This window comes from Moschus berezovskii, chromosome 4 (genome assembly GCF_049115385.1).
Source record: "Moschus berezovskii isolate FMDL1 chromosome 4, NW_MosBer_1.0, whole genome shotgun sequence".
NCBI lineage: Eukaryota > Metazoa > Chordata > Mammalia > Artiodactyla > Moschidae > Moschus > Moschus berezovskii.
The window spans coordinates 108,700,837-108,722,380 of record NC_142463.1 but is presented as its reverse complement, the minus strand read 5'-3'; the positions used below and the strand labels follow the sequence as shown (position 1 = coordinate 108,722,380).

Genomic DNA, 21,544 nt, shown 5'->3' with positions numbered 1-21,544 from the left:
GAGGCAGTTCAAAATAAAAGTAGATAGAGCCTGGCATGCTTTCTACATATTTGAATCCTTCAGGAACTAAAATTGATGTCTACAAGTTCTTGCTGATACATACTGACAAACCTGACTCAATGCCTCTTGCAATGAGGAGGCATTCATAGAGGAAATGTTAACATTGGTGAAAGAAGCAAGATAAGTTGTCATTTGAAAAAGGTAACTTGTTCATTAAAATTTGCATTTTTGAGTTGGCCTCTTTGTACATTGTACAGCCTATTTATTTATTTTTGGCTGTACTGGGTCTTTGTTGTTGCATATAAGCTTTCTCAGGGCTACTGTTTGTTGCAGTACGCAGGCTTTTCATTGTGGTGGCTTCTCTTGTTGCAGAGCACAGGCTCTAGGCCCTAGGGATTCAGTGGTTGCTGCACATGAGCTCAGTAGCTGTGGCACATGGCCTTCGTTGCCGCATAGCACGTGGGACCTTCCTGGGACTGAACCCATGTCCTCTGCACTGGCAGGTGGATTCTTAACTACTGGACCACCAAGGAGTTCCCCAGTCTGTATTAAACATACAGTCTGAGCATACTTCTTTCATCCTCTTAGTGGTTGAATTATCCTTCTTGCCTAATTAAGTGAGAGTGCTAGACTGCAGCTCATTGTCATTTCATAACGTTTTGTCTTAGTTTTATCATTATCCGTACCCTAATTTTATATTTACTGAATGTCTCACAAATCAGATCTCCCCTAAATGAAAACTCTTCTTAAAGGAAGTAAGATGATTTTCTTTTTCTACCTAGTGCTTTGGTCATATATCATTTTTTTTAGCTGCTGAAAAAATATATATGTTTTACTTTTGTTATCAATATTATGTTTTAGAACATGATACAGTTCTCAGTTTGTCCTTATGTATCAGTCCAATTCAGTTGATCTGATTAGTTTTAGACTATATACATCTAGGAACAAGGAATAACTCCAGTTTTGCTTTCTCAGGGAAACTTTCTGTGAAACCTCTGACTAGTTTAATTTCTTGTATTTGAGGTTTGTTTGGCACTCTCTGCTGTGCCTGTTTGTAACACTCATTATACTCTTACCTACTTCAGATCTGTCTTTTCCAGACTATTAGCTTCACTGTGAGACAGGGCCTTATTTTGGCTTTCTGTTGATATTACTATATCACCAGTAGGCCATCAATGAATACTTATTGAATTGAATCATGTTTACATTTTCAAGAGAATACTGCCATTAGAGGAATTTTAATGTTAATAATATTCAGTATATATGAATATGTGAATATTCAGTATATATGAATCATATATATATGATTGACTAGTTCAGAGAAGAAATACTAAAACATGCTTTGCTTACATTTTTGAAATGATTGCTTCAACTATATATTTCATTTTGCAGCTTAGTCACTGTTATAGAAACTGTGTGCCATATAAAACTAACCTACACTTTGAGAATACTCCATTCCCCTAAAACCAGTTTCCTCATCTGTAAGTAGAATACAACTCCTCTGTATCCTGGAGTGAATAATACCTGTCTTGACTACCTCTTAGGTGAGAGTTCTTTGAGAAACAGACGAACTGTATAGATGTATTGTATTCAGATTTTTATGGTGGGAATTCTTTGATACTTTAGTAAAATATCCACTTAAAATTCTTATACAGGGACTTCTCTGGTGGTCCAGTGGGTTGAGAATGCACCTGCCAATGTAGGGAACATGAGTTCAATCCCTAGTCTGGGAAGATCCCATATGCTGCTGGGCAATTAAGCCTGTGTGCTGCAGCTACTGAGCCCACATGCTGCAGCTACTGAAGCCTGTGCACCTAGAGCCCATGCTCCGCAGCAAGAGAAGTCACTGCAATGAGAAGCCTGCGCACTGCAGCCAAAAATAAAAAATAAAATTCTAATGCAATATGACAGATGCTACCTAGACATTGTGATTATTTTATGGTGTATACAAATATCAAATCATTATGTTGCACACCTGAAACAAGTATAATGTTATATGCCAACTATACTTCAAGTTTTTAAAAAGAGAAGAAAAAGAAAAAATGTTTGTGCAGTTATTTATTCAAATGCCTTTTATGTGTACAACATCATACTAAATTCCACTGAGGAAGAGAGGTTCTTTTAAAAATTTGGGGTATAAGAATCTTTTCTCTTAAGAAGTTTATGTTAACTAGAGAGTTAAGAAGAATTATCAGATGTATATTTATGAAGATTTGACACATTTAAATAGCATAAGGGAATAAACAAGTATACAGATGAATGGTAGTGATAACTACTATAAGAGCTTAGAGGATACAAAAGTAGTTGTGGTCTGGAATCATTAGACAAATTAATGGATAGGGTGACACATGAATTTGGTCAAATGATAGGTGGGATCCAAATTAGAACAGAGATTGAGAACCATTCCAAATAAAAGGCATGACACACATGTCTCCTAATTTGGGAATTAAGTCTACTGTCTTTTACATTATAACCAGTTTTTCACTTTAGAAAACTATTGAATTCTCTAACCAGTTAGGGATTAATTTCTTTAAATGTCATCAGGCTCTAAACCCTGTGGAAGTGGCATTGGTGACATGGCACTCTGTAAAGGAAATGATATTTGAAGGGGGCCCTCAGCCATGGATCCTGGAGCCCTCACGATTCTTTCTGGAGCTGAGCATGGAGAAGACAGAGAAAATTAGAATAACACAAGTCCGACTACCAGCTAAAAGAAAACAGAATCAGTACATCTATCGGGTCCTGTGCCTGGATCTAGGGGAACAAGTAGGAAAATGATCTTTTCTAACGTTTCTTTCAGCAACAATATGCTCAGTCTCTCGTCCTTCTAGCCATCCCTTTACAGATGCTAATGGCTTTAGTTTATGGATCAGACAGGAAAAAATTCCAATTGTTGACTAAGAGATCTGTTTTTTTAAACCTTACTATCCTTTAACTGTACCCAAAGGTTTTGGTTTGCTCATTTGAGAATTCTAACAGTTCACTAACCAAATAGTTCAAGATCTTTTTGTAGCAGGGGGTTTATTTCAATTATTTTATGACTATAATTCAATTCCTTGTTGTATAGACTAGAGGATATATAGTTTTTCATCTCCAAGGAATGTGAGGAAGGGAAATTTTAAGTGTCATCTATGTTTATCAATTTTGAAGGACCAGTTGGATCTTTGCTGATATGAGTAATTAATATATTTCCCTTTATCGGTTGAATTAGTTTTGATTATTTTTAGAGGTAATGATGGCTTTAACCATAGCTCCACCTTAATTCTACCAAGGCCAATAACAAAGGTTTTCAGATTGACCATGATTGAGAATGTAATGTATGACTATGAAGCATAGCCCAGCTAACCAATCCTCAAGGAATCCATATATGATTTTAACTTAATAAGAACTGTGTTATATTCAAATGAGGTTCATTTTAATATCTCTAGTGAACTCCACTGTATAGTATGACTAGCTACTAGTGATTTCAAGCCAAGTTACCCCCTTTTGAAGCTCTCTAACTTTTTGTTTTTACCTCCTGTTATTCATTAGTATTTACATCAGAAATGAGTTGAAACACAAATTAGTTTTTACCAACTGGTAACAACTGAACTGAACTGAACAAGGGTTTGGTGAAGGAAAAGACTGAAGTAATTAGTCAGATTTTTTTTTAATGTTCCCTTTGTTTCTATGACATCAAGTGTCTACCTACCTCTTGCCCTTGTGTTTTCTTAAAGATCCTGACATTTCAAATTGGAAATCATCCAGGTGTCCTGAACCCTAGTCCAGCTGTAGAGGTTGTGCAGGTACGCTTCATATGTGCCCACCCTGCCAGCATGTCTATAACTCCAGTATATAACGTGCCAGCTGGTGCCCAACCATGTCCTCTGCCACAGCACAACAAACAACTGGTAAGCATGGTGCTTTCAACTAACTTTCCCTTTGTCTTCCATGCTTTGAGATAAATGGTCAGAAATACAGCTTTTGTCTTACTGAATTTAAGGAAACTCTTTTATTTGTTATCCAATCTCTGATAGTGTCTGAGAAGTGGTTATAGTTGGCTATACTTGGTGACACTTAGTGACTTTGCTTATTGTACTTAGGTGCATGCGTGCAAACTAAGTCACCTCAGTCTTGTCTGACTCTTTGTGATCCTATGGACTGTAGCCCGCCAGGCACTTCTGTCCATGGGATTCTCCAGGCAAGAATACTGGGGTGGGTTGCCATGCCCTCCTCCAGGGGATCTTCCCAACCCAGGGATGGAACCCGCATCTCTTATGTCTCCTGTAATGGCAGTCAAGTTCTTTACCACTAGCACCACCTTATGACAACAGACAATTGAGAACTTTAAATAACTACCAAATTGTTTTGTTAGTATCCTTCCCTGCTGCTGCTAAGTCACTTCAGTTGTGTCCAACTCTGTGCGATCCCATAGAGGGCAGCCCACCAGGCTCCCCCGTCCCTGGGATTTTCTAGGCAAGAGTACTGGAGTGGCTTGCCATTGCCTTCTCCGAGTATCCTTCCCTCAGTTCAGTTCAGTTCAGTCGCTCAGTCGTGTCCAACTCTCCGCGACCCCATGAATCACAGCACGCCAGGCCTCCCTGTCCATCACCAACTCCCGGAGTTCACTCAAACTCATGTCCACAGAGTCGGTGATGCCATCCAGCCATCTCATTCTCTGTTGTCCCCTTCTCCTCCCGCCCCCAACCTTTCCCAGCATCAGAGTCTTTTCCAGTGAGTCAACTCGTCGCATGAGGTGGCCAAAGTATTGCAGTTTCAGCTTTAGCATCAATCCTTCCAATGAACACCCAGGATTGATCTCCTTTAGAATGGACTGGTTGGATCTCCTTGCAGTACAAGGGACTCTCAAGAGTCTTCTCCAACTAAACCTTTTATTAGCATTATCAGTAACATATAGAATTCACCTCTACTCCAAACTGATATGAAAAATAGTGATAACCAATAACGTAACTAGAAGTTAGGCAACAGGGATTGAGGAATAAATGAGTTATGTAACCTAGAAACTAGAACATCAGAAAGTGAAAGTGAGTGTTAGTCCCCCAGTAATATCTGACTCTGTAACCCCATGGACTGTAGCCTACCAGGCATCTCTGTCCATGGAATTCTCCAGGCAAGATTACTAGAGTGAGTTGCCATTTCCTTCTCCAGGGGATCATTCCAACTCAGGGACTGAACCCAGGTCTCCCGCGTTGTGGGCAGGTTCTCTACTGTCTGAGTCACCAGGGAAGCCCAAACTATACACTAAATGAGGTTAACTATGATTTCAAGCATAGGAGAAAATAAGTCATTTCTGAGATTTTGCAGAACAGAACAATCCATTAATTATTCCCATTTTACAGATGAAGAAACTAAGGATCCTAAAAGTTGAGTAATTTTCCCAAGGTCATAAAGCTAGAAAGTAGCATCTTATGTCTGACTCCAAAGCACATTATTAACTTTTTTTTGCTACACTGCCTTTTCATTGTAAAAGAACATATGAGATGTTGCAGGTTAGGAACTCATTTTTTTTTTTCAGAACTAAATTCAACATTAAATACTATTATTTGAAATTCATAAATTATTCACATTTTAAAAAAGCACTTGGACTTCCCTGGTGGTCCAGTAGCTAGGACTCCAAGATCCCAATGCAGGGAATTCTGATCAGTGTGCATCAATTAGCATAATTACCAATAAGGTTGGATTTATAGCTACCATTTTACCATTTATCTTATGCTTTTTTTGTTTTTCTATTCTTCCATTTCTTCCTTTTTTGTGTTAAGTAGATATTTTATAGTGTATCATTTTAATCCTCTTGTCCTTTCTTTTACTATATTATTTTAAGTTATTTTGTTAGTTATTGCCCTAGGGATTAAAATTGACATGTTAACTTTTAACAAACTATTTTGGAATAATACCAACTTAATTTCAATAATGGTTGAAACCTCTTATTTCTATAAAGCCCTATTTCCTTTCCCCTTCTTTAAGCTGTTATTGTGATATATCTTTATACATGTATGCTCATGAGTCATACTTATTGCTTTATGCATTTATATTTTAAATAAGATAGAAAAATAATTACAAGCAAAAGTATATTTATACTGTTCTATATATTTACCTATGTAGTTATTGTTACTAAACTCTTATTTCTTCACGGGGATTCAAGTTACTGTCTAATGACCTTTCATTTTATCCAGAAGGACTCATTTTAGTATTTCTTGTAGGGCAGGTCTACTAGCAACAAATTCCCCCTATTTCTGTTAGATTTTGGATTTCCCTGGTGGCCCAATGGTAAAGAAACAGCCTACCAATGCAGGAAACACAGGTTTGATCCCTGATCTGGGAAGATCCCACATGCCATGGAGCAGCTAAGCCAGTGCTCCACCACTATTGATCCTGTGCTCTAGAGCTTAGTAGCCACAACAACTGAAGGTGGGTCTCATGCTCGGCAACAAGAGAAACCACTGCAATGAGAAGCCCCGGCACCACAACTAGAGAGTATCCCCACTTGCCACAACTAGAGAAAAGCCTGCACATCAACAAAGACCCAGAACAGTCAAAATAAATAAATAAATAATTTTTTTTTTTTAAAAAGAATCCACCTGCATTGCAGGAGATGTGGGTTTGATCAAGGGGTCGGAAAGATCCCCTGGAGAAGAAAATGGCAAGCCACTCCAGTATGCTTCCCTGGAGAACCCCGTTCAAAGAGGAGCCTAGCAGGCCCCAGTCCCTGGGGTCACAAAGAGTTGGACACGACTAAAACATGAGCACACATGCAAGAATGTCTTAATTTCTCCTTGATTTTGAAGGGATTATTGTCCTCAATATAGAATTCTTGATTGGCAGTCTTATTCTCTCATCCTGGTTTCTATGATTTCTGATGAGAAGTTAGCTGTTAATCTCATGGAGGATCCCTTATAAATGATAAATTCCTTCCTCTGTTTAATAATTCTGTCTTTCTCTTTGACCTTGGATGGTCTGATTATGACATGTCTAAATGCAAATCTCTTTGATTTATCCTACTCAGGGTTCTTTGAGATTCTTGGGTGTTTAGAGTAGTTGTTTTACATCAAATTTGGGAAGTCCTTAGCCATTATTTCTTCAAATATTCCTCCTACCTTTTTTCCCCCTCTCTCTTCTTCTAGGACTTCCATTTTGCATATATTGACACTCTTGATGGTTTTCCATGGGTCTCTGATGCTTCCATTTTCTTCATTCTTTTTTCTTTCCGTTCATCAGCCTAGTTCAAAAAAGATGTCCTTTTCATTGTAGGGGAATGGAATGCAAAAGTAGGAAGTCAAGAGCTACCTGGAGTAATAGGCAAATTTGGCCTTGGAGTACAGAATGCAGCAGGGCAAAGGCTAATAGTGTTTTGCCAAGAGAACCCACTGGTCATAGCAAACACCCTCTTCCAACAACACAAGAGAACACTCTACACATGGACATCACCAGATGGTCAATATCTAAATCAGATTGATTATATGCAGCCAAAGATGGAGAGGCTCTATACAGTCAGCAAAAACAAGACCAGGAGCTGACTGTGGCTCAGATCATGAACTCCTTATTGCCAAATTCAGACTTAAATTGAAGAAAGTAGGGAAAACCATTAGACCATTCAGGTATGACCTAAATCAACTCCCTTATGATTATACAGTGGAAGTGACAAACAGATTGAAGGGATTAGATCTGATAGAGTGCCTGAAGAACTACGGATGGAGGTCCATGACATTTTACAGGAGACAGGGATCAAGACCATCCCCAAGAAAAAGAAATGCAAAAAGGCAAAATGGTTGTCTGAGGAGGCCTTACAAATAGCTGTGAATAGAAGAGAAGTGAAAGGCAAAGGAGAAAAGGAAAGATATACCCATTTGAATGCAGAGTTCCAAAGAATATCAGGGAGAGATAAGAAAGCCTTCCTTAACGATCAGTGCAGAGAAATAGAGGAAAACATCAGAATGGGAAAGACTAGAGATCTCTTCAAGAAAATTAGAGATACCAAGGGAACATTTCCTGCAAAGATGGGCACAATAAAGGACAGAAATGGCATAGACCTGACAGAAGCTGAAGATATTAAGAAGAGGTGGCAAGAATACACAGAAAAATATACAAAAAAGATCTTCATAACCCAGATAATCATGATGGTGTGATCATCAGCCTAGGGCAAAACATCCTGGAATGTGAAGTCAAGTGGGCTTTAGGAAGCATCACTATGAACAAAGCTAGTGGAGGTGATGGAATTCCAGTTGAGCTGTTTCAAATCCTAAAAGATGATGCTGTGAAAGTGCTGCACTCAATATGCCAGCAAATTTGGAAACCTCAGCAGTGGCCACAGGACTGGAAAATGTCAGTTTTCATTCCAATCCCAAAGAAAGGCAATGCCAGAGAATGTTCAAACTACCACACAATTGCACTCATCTCACACGCTAGTAAAGTAATGCTCAAAATTCTCCAAGCCAGGCTTCAACAGTACGTGAACCATGAACTTCCAGATGTTCAACCTGGATTTAGAAAAGGCAGAGGAACCAGAGATAAATTGCCACCATCTGTTGGATCATTGAAAAAGCAGGAGAGTTCCAGAAAAACATCTACTTCTGCTTTATTGACTATGCCAAAGCCTTTGACTGTGTGACCACAACAAACTGGAAAATTCTTCAAGAGATGGGAATACTAGACCACCTGACCTGCCTCTTGAGAAATCTGTATGCAGGTCAGTTCAGTTCAGTTCAGTTCAGTCGCTCAGTCGTGTCTGACTCTCCGCGACCCCATGAATCACAGCACGCCAGGCCTCCCTGTCCATCACCAACTCCCGGAGTTCGCTCAAACTCATGTCCACAGAGTCGGTGATGCCATCCAGCCATCTCATTCTCTGTCGTCCCCTTCTCCTCCCGCCCCCAACCTTTCCCAGCATCAGAGTCTTTTCCAGTGAGTCAACTCATCGCATGAGGTGGCCAAAGTATTGCAGTTTCAGCTTTAGCATCAGTCCTTCCAATGAACACCCAGGATCGATCTCCCTTAGAATGGACAGGCTGGATCTCCTTGCAGTCCAAGGGACTCTCAAGAGTCTTCTCCAACACCACAGTTCAAAAGCATCAATTCTTCGGCTATCAGCTTTCTTCACAGTCCAACTCTCACATCCATACATGACCACTGGAAAAACCATAGCCTTGACTAGACGGACCTTTGTTGGCAAAGTAATGTCTCTGCTTTTTAATATATTATCAAGGTTGGTCATAACTTTCCTTCCAAGGAGTAAGCGTCTTTTAATTTCATGGCTGCAATCAAGCAACAGTTAGAACTGGACGTGGAACAACAGACTGGTTCCAAATAGGGAAGGGAGTACATCAAGGCTGTATATTGTCATCCTGTTTATTTAACTTATATGAAGAGTACATCGTGAGAAACACTGGACTGGATGAAACACAAACTGGAATCAAGATTGCTGGGAAAAATATCAGTAACCTCAGATATGCAGAGGATTTCCCTGGTGGCTCAGATGGTAAAACATCTGCCTACAGTGTGCGAGACCTGGGTTCAATTCCTGGGTCGGGAAAATCCTCTGGAGAAGGAAATGTCAACCTACTCCAGTACTCTTGCCTGGAAAATCCCATGGACAGAGGAGCCTAGTAGGCTACAGTCCATGGGGTCGCAAAGAGTCGGACATGACTGAGCAACTAAACTTTTCAAACTTTCAGATATGCAGGTGACACCACCCTTATGGCAGAAAGCAAAGAAGAACTAAAGAGCCTCTTGATGAAAGTGAAAGAGGAGAGTGAAAAAGTTGGCTTAAAACTCAACATTCAGAAAACTAAGATCATGGCATCTGTTCCCATCACTTCATGGCAAATAGATGGAGAAACAGTGGAAGCAGTGAGAGATTTTATTTTGGGGGGGCTCCAAAATCACTGCAGATGGTGACTGCAGCCATGAAATTAAAAGACGCTTGCTCCTTGGAAGAGAAGTTATGGCCAAGCTAGACAGCATATTAAAAAGCAGAGACATTACTTTACCAACAAAGGTCCACCTAGTCAAAACTGTGGTTTTTCCAGTAGTCATATATGGATGTGAGAGTTGGACTACAGTGAAAGCTCAGAGCTGAAGAACTGATGGTTTTGAAATGTGGTGTTGGAAAAGACTCTTGAGAGTCCCTTGGATTGCAAGGAGATCCAACCAGTCCATCCTAAAGGAAATCAGTCCTGAATATTCATTGGAAGGACTGATGTTGAAGCTGAAACTCGAATATTTTGGCCACCTGATGCGAAGAACTGACTCATTGGAAAAAAACCCTGATGCTGGGAAAGATTGAAGGCAGGAGGAGAAGGGGACGACAGAGGATGAGATGGCTGGATGGCATCACCGACTCAATGGACATGAGTTTGAGTGAACTCTGGGAGTTGGTGATGGACAGGGAGGCCTGTTGTGCTGCAGTCCACGGGGGCTGCAAAGAGCCGGACACGACTGAGCAACTGAACTGAACTGATCTTCAAGTTTTCTGATATTTTCTTCTGCCTATTCTTATCTGCTTTTGAGTTCATCTAGTAAAATTTTCGTTTCAATTATTATAATTTTCAATTTAGAATTCCTTTTTGGTTCTGTTTTATAATTTCTATCTCTTTACTAATATTTTATATATGATGGTACATCATATTTATGCTTTCCTTTAGTTATTTAAACATGGACTTCTTTAGTTCTTTGAACAGAACATTTGATTAAAGGCTTTTAAGTGGTAGTAAGTGCAATGTCTGGGCATCCTCAAGGACAGTTTCTATTGACTGCTTTTTTCTTTTTTCCTATGTATGGATCCTACTTTTTTTGTTTCTTTGCATTTGTAATAATTTTTAATTGAAAACTTGACATTTAAAATAACATGATATAGCAACTCTGAAATCAGATTCTTCCACTAACTAGGTTTTGTGGTACTGGTTTTCATTGTTGTTTGCAGTGGTTGTTTGTTTAGTGACTTTCCTGCAGTAGTTCTGTAATGTGTTATTCTTTGTCCTCTTTGTTAGCTTTATAGACATAAATTCCCTTAAATCTATGTTTATGTGGGTATAGATTCCCTTAAATTTGTGTTGGAATTATGTTAAATTCATATATAAACTCAGAACAACTGAAGTTTTTATGATGTTGAGTCACCCTGGTCATCCTGTCCAAGAGCATATGAATATCAAAATCAAATTTAGATAAAAAATTTTAAACAGGTATAAAAGACATTTGGGGGGCATTTGGGGAAATTGAAATATTGACTGTATAACATATAACATTGAATTAAGGTTAATATTGTTATGTATTATAATACATAATACATAACAGTTTTTGCTACTCATTCTTAAGAAATTCATGCTGAGGTAGTTAAGGGTAAAGTGCCATGATACCTACCTACATCATTTGGCAAAAATACATATATAAAGACACACAACCACACAAATACACTCACAGGGAGTGTAAAAGCAGAGGGAGAGATAGAGAAAACAAATGGTGAATTGGGATGAAGTATATGTAGGTATTCATTATACCGTTCTTTTAACATATCTGTACCTTTGAAAACTGTCAAAAAATATTGGGAGAAAACATGATCCCTAGCTTCAGGAATATCTTGCCACCTCTTGAGCTATTGTTTTTTTCTTTTCTCACTTTTTATTTTCATATAGATTCCTGTATCAAGCCTGAGAGATACAGTCCTAGAACTGGCAGTGTTTGATCAACACAGGAGAAAGTTTGATAATTTCAGTTCACTAATGCTAGAATGGAAATCCTTAAATGAAACACTAGCTCATTTTGAAAACTGTAATTCAGTGGAGATGGTAGCAAAGGATGATGGCAGTGGGCAGACCCGGCTACATGGTATTGTCAACATTTATGAATCTTTTTATATACCTACTAAATGGTTGTGCACTAAGTATTTCCTTGTGCATGAGAGTTTATTTATCCTATGTCACTTTTCATCTTCAATCTTTGTATTTTTTAGAAAACATAAAGGTAAATTCCCTTGTTTGCAAAGTCAGGGTCTGGAGTTCAACATTCCTCATAAGAACACAAAACTAAATTAATTTTTAAATGGACTGGTTGCCTATTATTTGCCTAAAACTTTGGAAATATTATTCAGTTGTTAGCCAGTGATTATTGAGTGACTTCTACATGTAAGGCCCTCTGCTTGGAGGTTTAATGGTAAATGAGACACTCACAGCCTCTGCCCTCATAGACTTACAGTCCAGTTGGGAAAACCAGACCTTAAACATTACAATTGTGTTAGATATTCTGAAGTGAAAATGTAGGGTGCATTTATAACAGAAGAACCTAACCTAGTTTAGATCAAAGAAGGCTGCCCTGAGAAAGTAACATTTACTCTGGTAAGGCAGAAAGAAGAAATAGAAAGAATGAACTAGATAAGTCGAATGAGACTTACTTAGAGAGAGAGCAAGAGGCACAAGATGAAATTCTAAGAGGGCAAAAAGCCCTCATGGGCAGTCACTCATCAAGCCTCTGCTGGTATCACATTTGCTGAGATTCAGTTCTCCAAAGCAAGTCACCTGGCCAAAACCAGAGTCTTAGTGGGCCAGGACTACTCAAGAGCATGGATACCACTGCAAGCCATTAATAGAACAATCTGAGTGCATGCTCAGTTGCTTCAGTCAGGTCTGACTCTGTACCCCATGGACTGTAGCCCACAAGACACCCCTGTCCATGGGATTCTCCTGGCAAGAATACTAGAGTGCGTTGCCATGCCTTCCTCTAGGGAATCTTCCCGACCCAGGGATCAAACCCACTTCTCCTGCATTGGAGGTGGATTCTTTACCACTGAGCCACCAGGGAAGCCCAATATAACAATCTACCACAGATTAATCCCAAAAGTGAAGAAGAAAATGGTTCAAAGGGTAATTTTATGTTTCTGGTGTGAACATTTGATAACCATTTTTTTAAAAAGATTTATTTTATTTTTTGGCTATGGTGGGTCTTCGTTGCTACACACAGGCTTTCTCTAGTTGCAGCCAGCAGTGGCTATTCTTCATTGAAGTGTGTGGGCTTCTCATTGCAGTGGCTTTTTCTTGGTTGCAAAGAACAGGCTCTAGGCACACAGGCTTCAGTAGTTGCAGTGCATAGACTCAGTAGTTGCAGCCCATGGGCTCTAGAATGCTGGCTCAGTAGTTGTGGTACATGGGCTTTGTTGCTCCACAGCATATGGGATCTTCCTGGACCAGGGATCAAACTGATGTCCCTGGCATTGCAGGGCGTGTTCTTAACCACTGGACCACCAAGGAAGCCCACCATTCATTTTTTTAACTTTGAATTTTGTATTGGAGCATAGTTGATTAACAATGTTGTGTTAGTTTTCAGGTGTACAACAAAGTGATTCAGTTATACATGTACATGTATCTGTTCTTTTTCAAATTCTTTTCTCTTTTAGGTAACCATTCAATTGAGTAAGAAACACCAGAGAGGAACTTCCCTGGCAGTAGTTAAGAATCCACCTGCCAATACAGGGGACACAAGTTTGATCCCTGACCCTGGAAAATCCAACATTCCACAGGACAACCAAGCCCGTGTGACGTGACTACTGGATCCACGCCTAGACCCCGTGTTCCACAACATGCATCACAACGAAGAGTAGACCCCACTCGCCACAACTAGAGAAAGCCTGCTCACAGCAACAAAGACCCAGCACAGCCAAAAATAAAAAATAAAAAGAAACATTAGAGAAATAAGATTTAACCTTTTCCTTACCCTCAGGGAGTTTATAAGTGAAAGTGAAATCGTTCAGTCATGTCCGGCTCTTCGCTACATGGACTGTAGCCTACCAGGCTTCTCTGTCCATGGGATTTTCTAGGCAAGAGTACTGGAGTGGGTTGCCATTTCCTTCTCCAGGGGATCTTCCAGGCCCAAGGATAGAACCAGGGTTTCCCGCATTGCAGGCAGACCCTTTGCCCTCTGAGCCACCAGGGAAGAAGCTCCCTCCACCAAGTAGTTTATACTCAGGACCAATTTAAGGGCTTAACTACAGACTATAACATAGTACTAATATGTATATGATATTATAACATTAAAATACCAATAATATGATACAGTTAATGTAAAAAGTGGTAGGGAAGAAAGAGATGCTTGTTATACTCTCTAATGATGAATCACCAAATACCATCCTGTTTTCTAATATCGCTTCCTCTCTAACTTCATCACTAATATCCTCATAACCTCTATCCTACATCACCATAGTAGCCTCCTAACTGATCTCAGTGTGTCTCTCCTACCATCTAATCCATCCAGCATACTACTGTCCAGAATGATCCTTCTAAAGTATAAATACAAAACTCTGTCTTAAAATTCTTTTTAAAATAGTTTAAGTCTACTAATTTATTGAGCTCTTATGACATGCCAGATACTATATTAAATACTTTATATACTTTTTTATTTTTATCTTTTAATTTTTTATTTATTTGTATTTTTTTGGCTGCACTGGGTCTTAGTTGTGGCGGCTGGGCTTTCTCTAGTTCCGGCATGAGAGGAGCTTCTCTTGTGGAGCATGGACTCTAGAGTGGCAGGCTCAGTATTGTGGCTCCTGGGCTTAGTTACCCCACAGCAAGTGGGATCTTAGTTTTCTGACTAGGGATTGAACCCACGTGTTCTGCATTGGAAGGTGGATTCTAAACCAGTGTACCATAAGGGAAGTCTGATATATACATTCTCTGATATATACAAGTCTGGTATATACATTATCATCATTGCAGTTATGGGAGACTGACATATGATCCCTGTTTAGTAAGTTTACTCATTCATTAAACAGTTACTGAGTTCTTATTATATTCTAGGCTGAATTTTAGGCCCTGAGATCATAACAATAAATAGATGAAGCCGCGAGTTCTCGGATATCATAGCCTATAGTATACTCTTAATTATTGACTGTACTGTTACCAGTGTTGTCACAGTGTCTTTCTGGATAAGTTCATGCAGCTTAACATACCAACCCATACCTGCTTCTTTGGCTTCACCTCTTATTACCACCCACATGTTTCTACATTTTTCTCAAACTCAGTGACTTTAGATCCTTAACCATGACAAGCCTTGTCATTCCTCTTTCCTTTGCATAAGTTGTATTTTCTCTCTCTTTTTTTTTTAAATTTATTTTTAAAATTCTTGCATCTTTGCTTAGTTAACTCTTCCTCTAGTAATCTAGGAATTTTCTGTTCTTCTGTATTCCCAGTCTAAGGAAAATGTTCCTTCTTTGTGCTCTTATATATTCTGCATTATGTGCTTTGTACATACTTGTATATTGTATTGCATTGGTTGGTTTACCTCTCAGCCACCTAACTAAGCTGTGGGTTTCTCTGAAGGTAAGAACAGCGTTGTCTTCATCTCTGTATCCTAATTACTGCCATAGTACCTAACATATAGTAGACCCTTAATAAATCTTTGTTTTGAATGAATGAATGTAAGATCATGAGAAAATGTTCTGCAAATTTATTCATGATCATCATGTGTTGAGAATATAATAAGAATTGACCTCAGTAAAATGGCGAATTCATGTTAAATTGAAAAGAATAAATGAGTAAACCAAGGTCAGATTATCAGTTCAGTTCAGTCGCTCAGTCATGTCCGACTCTTCGCGAGCCCATGAATTGCATGGGCTCCCTGTCCATCACCAACTCTCGGAGTTCACTCAAACTCATGTCCATCAAGTCGGTGATGCCATCCAGCCATCTCATCCTCTATCATCCCCTTCTCCTCCTGCCCCCAATCCCTCCCAGCATCAGGGTCTTTGCCAATGAGTCAACTCTTTGCATGAGGTGGCCAAAGTATTGGAATTTCACCTTCAGCATCAGTCCTTCCAATGAACACCCAGGACATTCTAAAGGATCTCCTTTAGAATGGACTGGTTGGATCTCCTTGCAGTCCAAGGGACTCTCAAGAGTCTTCTCCAACACCACAGTTCAAAAGCATCAATTCTTTGGCATTCAGCTTTCTTCACGGTCAGATTATAGATGGCTTCAAATACCAGTTTAAGGAGTTTGAATTGCTCTGATAAGGACAAGTTAGCCATTTAAAATTTTTGAGTAAGGGACTGACATAACATTTACGTACACATAACAGTTTAGAAGCATAAAAAGTCCCAAAGGACTTTCTCTTTATTTCTTACTTCTATTTTTAAATCAAACAAAAATTTCCCCATACACTGCTGCTGCTAAGTCACTTCAGTCATGTCCGACTCTGTGCGACCCCACAGACGGAAGCCCACCAGGCTCCCCCTTCCCTGGGATTCTCCAGGCAAGAACACTGGAGTGGGTTGCCATTTCCTTCTCCAATGTGTGAAAGTGAAAAATGAAAGTGAAGTCGCTCAGTCGTGTCCGACCCTTAGCAACCCCACGGACTGCAGCCTACCAGGCTCCTCCATCCATGGGATTTTGTAGGCAAGAGTACTGGAGTGGCTTGCCATTGCCTTCTGCGTCCCCATACACTACTGTCAGCTTATTTTTGGACTCACAAGCTGTTAGAACTGGAAAGAATTTTAGATTTTTGCCTATCAATCTCCCATTTAATAAAGGAACTGAGAAATAAACATTGCCAAGGTCAGCAAAGTCAGCACAAAACCCCAGTTTTCTGTTTCTTTTATATTTCCCTAATCACTTACTCCTTGGAAGGAAAGTTATGACCAACCTTGATAGTATATTAAAAAGCAGAGACATCACTTTGCCAACAAAGGTCCGTCTAGTCAAGGCTATGGTTTTTCCCGTGGTCATGTATGGATGTGAGAGTTGGACTGTGAAGAAGGCTGATGGCCGAAGAATTGATGCTTTTGATCTGTGGTGCTGGAGAAGACTCTTGAGAGTCCCTTGGACTGCAAGGAGATCCAACCAGTCCATTCTAAAGGAGATCAATCCTGGGTGTTCATTGAAAGGACTGATGCTAAAGTTGAAACTCCAATACTTTGGCCACCTCATGCGAAGAGTTGACTCACCGGAAAAGACTCTGATGCTGGGAAGGATTGGGGGCAGGAGGAGAAGGGGACGACAGAGAATGAGATGGCTGGATGGCATCACTGACTCGATGGACATGAGTTTGAGTGAACTCTGGGAGTTGGTGATGGACAGGGAGGCCTGGTGTGCTGTGATTCATGGGGTCGCAAAGAGTCGGACACGACTGAGCGACTGAACTGAACTGAACTGAATCACTGTGTGTGTGATACTTTTTTTCTCCCTCCAATAAAATACCATTTGGAAAAAATTATGGTAGAGTTTGGTTTTATGGGGACCCTTTTGTATTTTACATGTTATTGTTTCTCACAGGGTATTTTTCTGCATGTCTCCAGGTCATCAGATCCTTAAAGTACATCAGATAAAAGGGACTGTACTCATTGGAGTCAATTTTGTGGGCTATTCAGAGAAGAAAAGTCCAAAGGTAAGTGGAGGCTGTTTTATGAAAAATATTAACTGAAATTTAAGGCTCCTTAGAAGTCTATAAATATAGCTGATGTAAATATAAATATAGCTGATGTAAATCTGAGAATTATGCACCTTTATGATTGTGTTATCTTCGGCACTTGAAAGAGTATTGGAATCTTTACTCACTGAGATGAGGAATTAAAAGTTTATATTTACCATTATGGTTCTTATTACATTTCTAGGAACTTTCCAACTTGCCCAGATCTGCAGCTGTGGAGCTGCTCCTGGTAGAAGATGTAACAGTATTGCCTGAGAATGCCACCATCTATAACCACCCTGATGTGAAGGTAGGAGCTGTATGGTTCTAGCTAAATGGAATCATGTTGGAGGGGAGAGTTCTAGGTTATTAAAATTAACAGTATAAATATAAAAAAGCTCACTTATGTGTTAAAATCACTGATACATAGATAATGTATATATACTAATTATCCTTAGCACTAATAGTTTAATAATTATATTAGGTCTTTGGTCTATTGATTTTAATCTTTTAATGTCATACTCTTTCTTAGGTAAGTATAGTTACTTTGAAATATTTATAATCCAAAGGGAATGGAATATTATTTGTCTTGATTTTTCCATAGGAAATATTTAGCCTTGTGGAAGGATCTGGTTATTTTTTAGTCAACAGTAGTGAGCAAGATATTGTCACCATCACTTACCTAGAAGCAGAAAGCTCTGTCCAGGTGAGTTCTAGAAATATCCCCAGATCGATGGTCTTAGGTCAAAGCTCATTCTTAGGAGAATGACTGGAAAAATTTTATCAGGTATTTCAAACTTGTTACAAATACCAACATTTGTGTCTTTTTCTTTTTTTAACCCATGTAGATTCTTAAACAAAAAAATGAGTTTGTTTTTTTGTAACTACCTATAGAAGGAAATGGCAACCCACTCCAGTATTGTTGCCTGGAGAATCCCATGGACAGAGGAGTCTGGTAGGCTGCAGTCCATGGGGTCGCTTAGGGTTGGACACGACTGAGCGACTTCACTTTTACTTTTCACTTTCACACATTGGAGAAGGAAATGGCAACCCATTCCAGTGTTCTTGCCTGGAGAATCCCAGGGACAGGGGAGCCTGGTGGGCTTCCATCTATGGGATCACACAGAGTCAGACACGACTGAAGTGACTTAGCAGCAGCAGCAGCATAGAAGGAAATGGCAACCCACTCCAGTATTCTTGCCTGGAGAATCCCATGGCCAGAGGAGCCTGGCGGGCTACAGTCCATGGGGTCGCAAAGAGTTGGACACTACTAAGCGACTTAGCATACCATATAATATGGGGATATTTTTGGTTCTGATTGAATGGAAACGGTGTAGGAAACATCTAACTATAAGATTTCCATTAAAACAAGGTTCAGAAAGAGAAAAACAAGTATCATATATTAATGCAATGGTTCTGATGAACAGAACCATTCTGTGGACACAGTCAGGGAAGGTGAGGCTGGGACAAATTGAGAAAGTAACATTGACATATATACACAATCATGTGTAAAAAAGATACTTAGTGGGAAGTTACTAAATAACACAGAGTCCAGCCTGGAACTCTGTGATGACCTAGAGGGGTCGGCTGGCGGGAGGGGAGGGAGACTCAGGAGGGAAGGGATATATGTATATAATTATGAGTGATTCATATTGTTGTACAGCAGAAACCAACACAAAATTGTAAAGTGATTTTTCCACCAATTAAAAAATAAAAATTTTAAAAAGAAGGTTAATTTTTATAAATTTCAAAGCACAGAACTGTGTGCATAGTTAAATACACTATTGACTATATAACCTGAGTATGTGGTGTTTTCAGCCAGACATGACAACTCAAAATATTAATCTGACTCCATAGTCAATATGCCAAGGGATTTTCTTTCAGTCGACTTGCAGTAATAAAAAGTGTACCTTAAATTAACATATGTATTTATTTCCTTCAAAGAGCTCAAAGGAATTTAACTTACCGTAGTCATAATGTTGCTTTTTAAAAGGGGAGCTTGAGGCCCTGTGTGCCAGCAAAGGATGTAAAAACCATCCTGCTGTGCAGGAGCTGTGCGTAGCACGTAGCACAAGAGGGAAAAGTAAACTGTCAGTCCACCCTGCGCTCTCTCCCTCCTTGTGACTGCAGGGTAAATGCGCCTGATTTCTTCCTGAATCCTTTCCCTGTTCATAATCAAAAATTGGATGTGTATGTTGGATTCTGCTTGAAATCAATCAATTTAAACTCTGCTCTTTATCAATTAGTAAATATTTGTCAAGGGTACATATTTTGCCACAAACTGAGGCATCACTTTAAGGGGACATATTATGCTATGCCTGAAACTTATAATGTGACTTCTCAGAGTTCCTATCACAAAGAAAGTAAGATATTGCATTTTCTACTTTGGATGGAAATAATTGCTCTGATTATGCTTGGAGCATGTTTGCTTCTTTATCCAGCTGCAATCTTCTTCCCTCTAGTTAGTTCCATTACATCCAGGAATTCTCACCTTGGAGGTCTATGATCTGTGTTTGGCTTTCTTGGGTCCAGCAATGGCTCACCTCAGGGTGTCAGACATACAAGAGCTGGAGCTTGATCTGATTGATAAGGTAAGAAATGTTTGCTTTTTCTCTTAAGGGAAGCAGGTGTCATTCTCACTAACTAGCATCACTTAATATAGTCTGTGCTCAGTTACTGTATGTATTTGCTAGGCCCTTTGATAATGTTAATGGAAATAACCTGCCCTTAAAGAACACTGTTCCAACATTAATCATGATGAAGATAGAGTGTTAAAGAACAGCTTAAAAGAATACACATGCTGCTGCTGCTGCTAAGTCACTTCAGTAGTGTCCGACTCTGTGCAACCCCATAGATGGCAGCCCACCAGGCTCCCCCATCCCTGGGATTCTCCAGGCAAGAACACTGGAGTGGGTTGCCATTTCCTTCTCCGAAAAGAATACACATAGATTACACTTACTTGCTCAAAGGCTGATCAAGAACATTTAGCGTGAACCAAAGGGCTTGCCACCTCTGCGTTAAACTGCCCTACGTAAATGAGACAGCTTTACTAAATTACCTTTCTTTTTTTTTTTTTTAATTTTTAACTACTAGGTTGAAATAGGTAAAACTGTGTTAGTAACTGTGAGGGTTCTTGGCTCTTCCAAACGCCCATTCCGAAATAAATACTTCAGAAACATGGAGCTCAAATTGCAGCTGGCTTCTGCCATTGTGACCCTGGCGTGAGTACCATTTCAATACTTCTTTCTCCTTAAGTTTATTATCATGAGAATATCCCTCCTGGTAGCCTGGTTATCTCTCCCTTAGGTCATTTCAGATTTTCTTCTTTCCTTGTTTGTCACACTACCTTTCAGCCCACATTCTCTTCCCATATTCAACTCTCGACAGAATACCCCTTTCACACCCTCAGATGTCTTATTTTGGGACTAATACGTGTCTCACTAACATTTCTATTTTATGGAACTTCTTGGATATCCTTTGGGGATGCTTCAGGCTTGAGGACCTTCAAAAACTCTATCTAGAAGTAGAGGCACTGGTATTCCCCTCTGCAAAAGAAAAAATACAGAAATTCTGAGGCAATTTGTAGTTTTGCCAGGCTACGTTTATATTGCCCTTATTCCTTTGGAGACTTAGAACACATATTTGCCCTTCAGGAGCTTCCCGCCATTGCTATGAACTTTGTCTTGACTCTGAAAGTTATCTTCTGGCAGTTCCTCTTAACCTGGGTTAAAATGAGCAGAAGATTGGGAATTCCCTGCGAGTCCAGTGATTAGGATTCTGCATTCTAAGGGCTATGTGCCCGAGTTCATTCCCTGGTTGGGGAACTAAGATCCCACAAGCATCTTAGAAAGATGTATAACTGGCCAATCTTAAAAACAAGTCTTTCTCACCTAGAAATTCATGGGTCTTTTCAGGCTAATGGAGGAACAAGATAAATACTCTGAAAATTATATCCTTCGAGCTATCACTGTTGGGCAAACCACACTTGTAGCTGTTGCCAGGGACAAGATGGGGAGAAAATTCACATCAACCCCTCAGCAAATTGAAGTAAGGAAATTATCTCATTCAAAATTCATAGTTCATCTTGTTTATAAATTTATAAGTTTTATAAATGTCCAGTGGTTAGGACTCTGTGCTTTCACTGCTCACATCGTGAGTTCAGTCC

General features: G+C 39.5%; 1 protein-coding gene across 1 annotated transcript in view; it reads left to right on the top strand.

The window, feature by feature from the left end:
- The window catches only part of NUP210L (nucleoporin 210 like), a 106,410-nt gene that overhangs the window by 54,701 nt on the left and 30,165 nt on the right, over positions 1–21,544 (top strand). Inside the window, exons 15-23 of the mRNA XM_055403997.2 lie at positions 2,545–2,766; positions 3,717–3,890; positions 11,625–11,817; positions 17,270–17,358; positions 17,585–17,689; positions 17,984–18,085; positions 19,842–19,970; positions 20,473–20,600; positions 21,294–21,426. Coding sequence (XP_055259972.2) covers positions 2,545–2,766; positions 3,717–3,890; positions 11,625–11,817; positions 17,270–17,358; positions 17,585–17,689; positions 17,984–18,085; positions 19,842–19,970; positions 20,473–20,600; positions 21,294–21,426 — 1,275 coding nt within the window. The remainder of the gene's footprint in view (positions 1–2,544; positions 2,767–3,716; positions 3,891–11,624; positions 11,818–17,269; positions 17,359–17,584; positions 17,690–17,983; positions 18,086–19,841; positions 19,971–20,472; positions 20,601–21,293; positions 21,427–21,544) is intronic.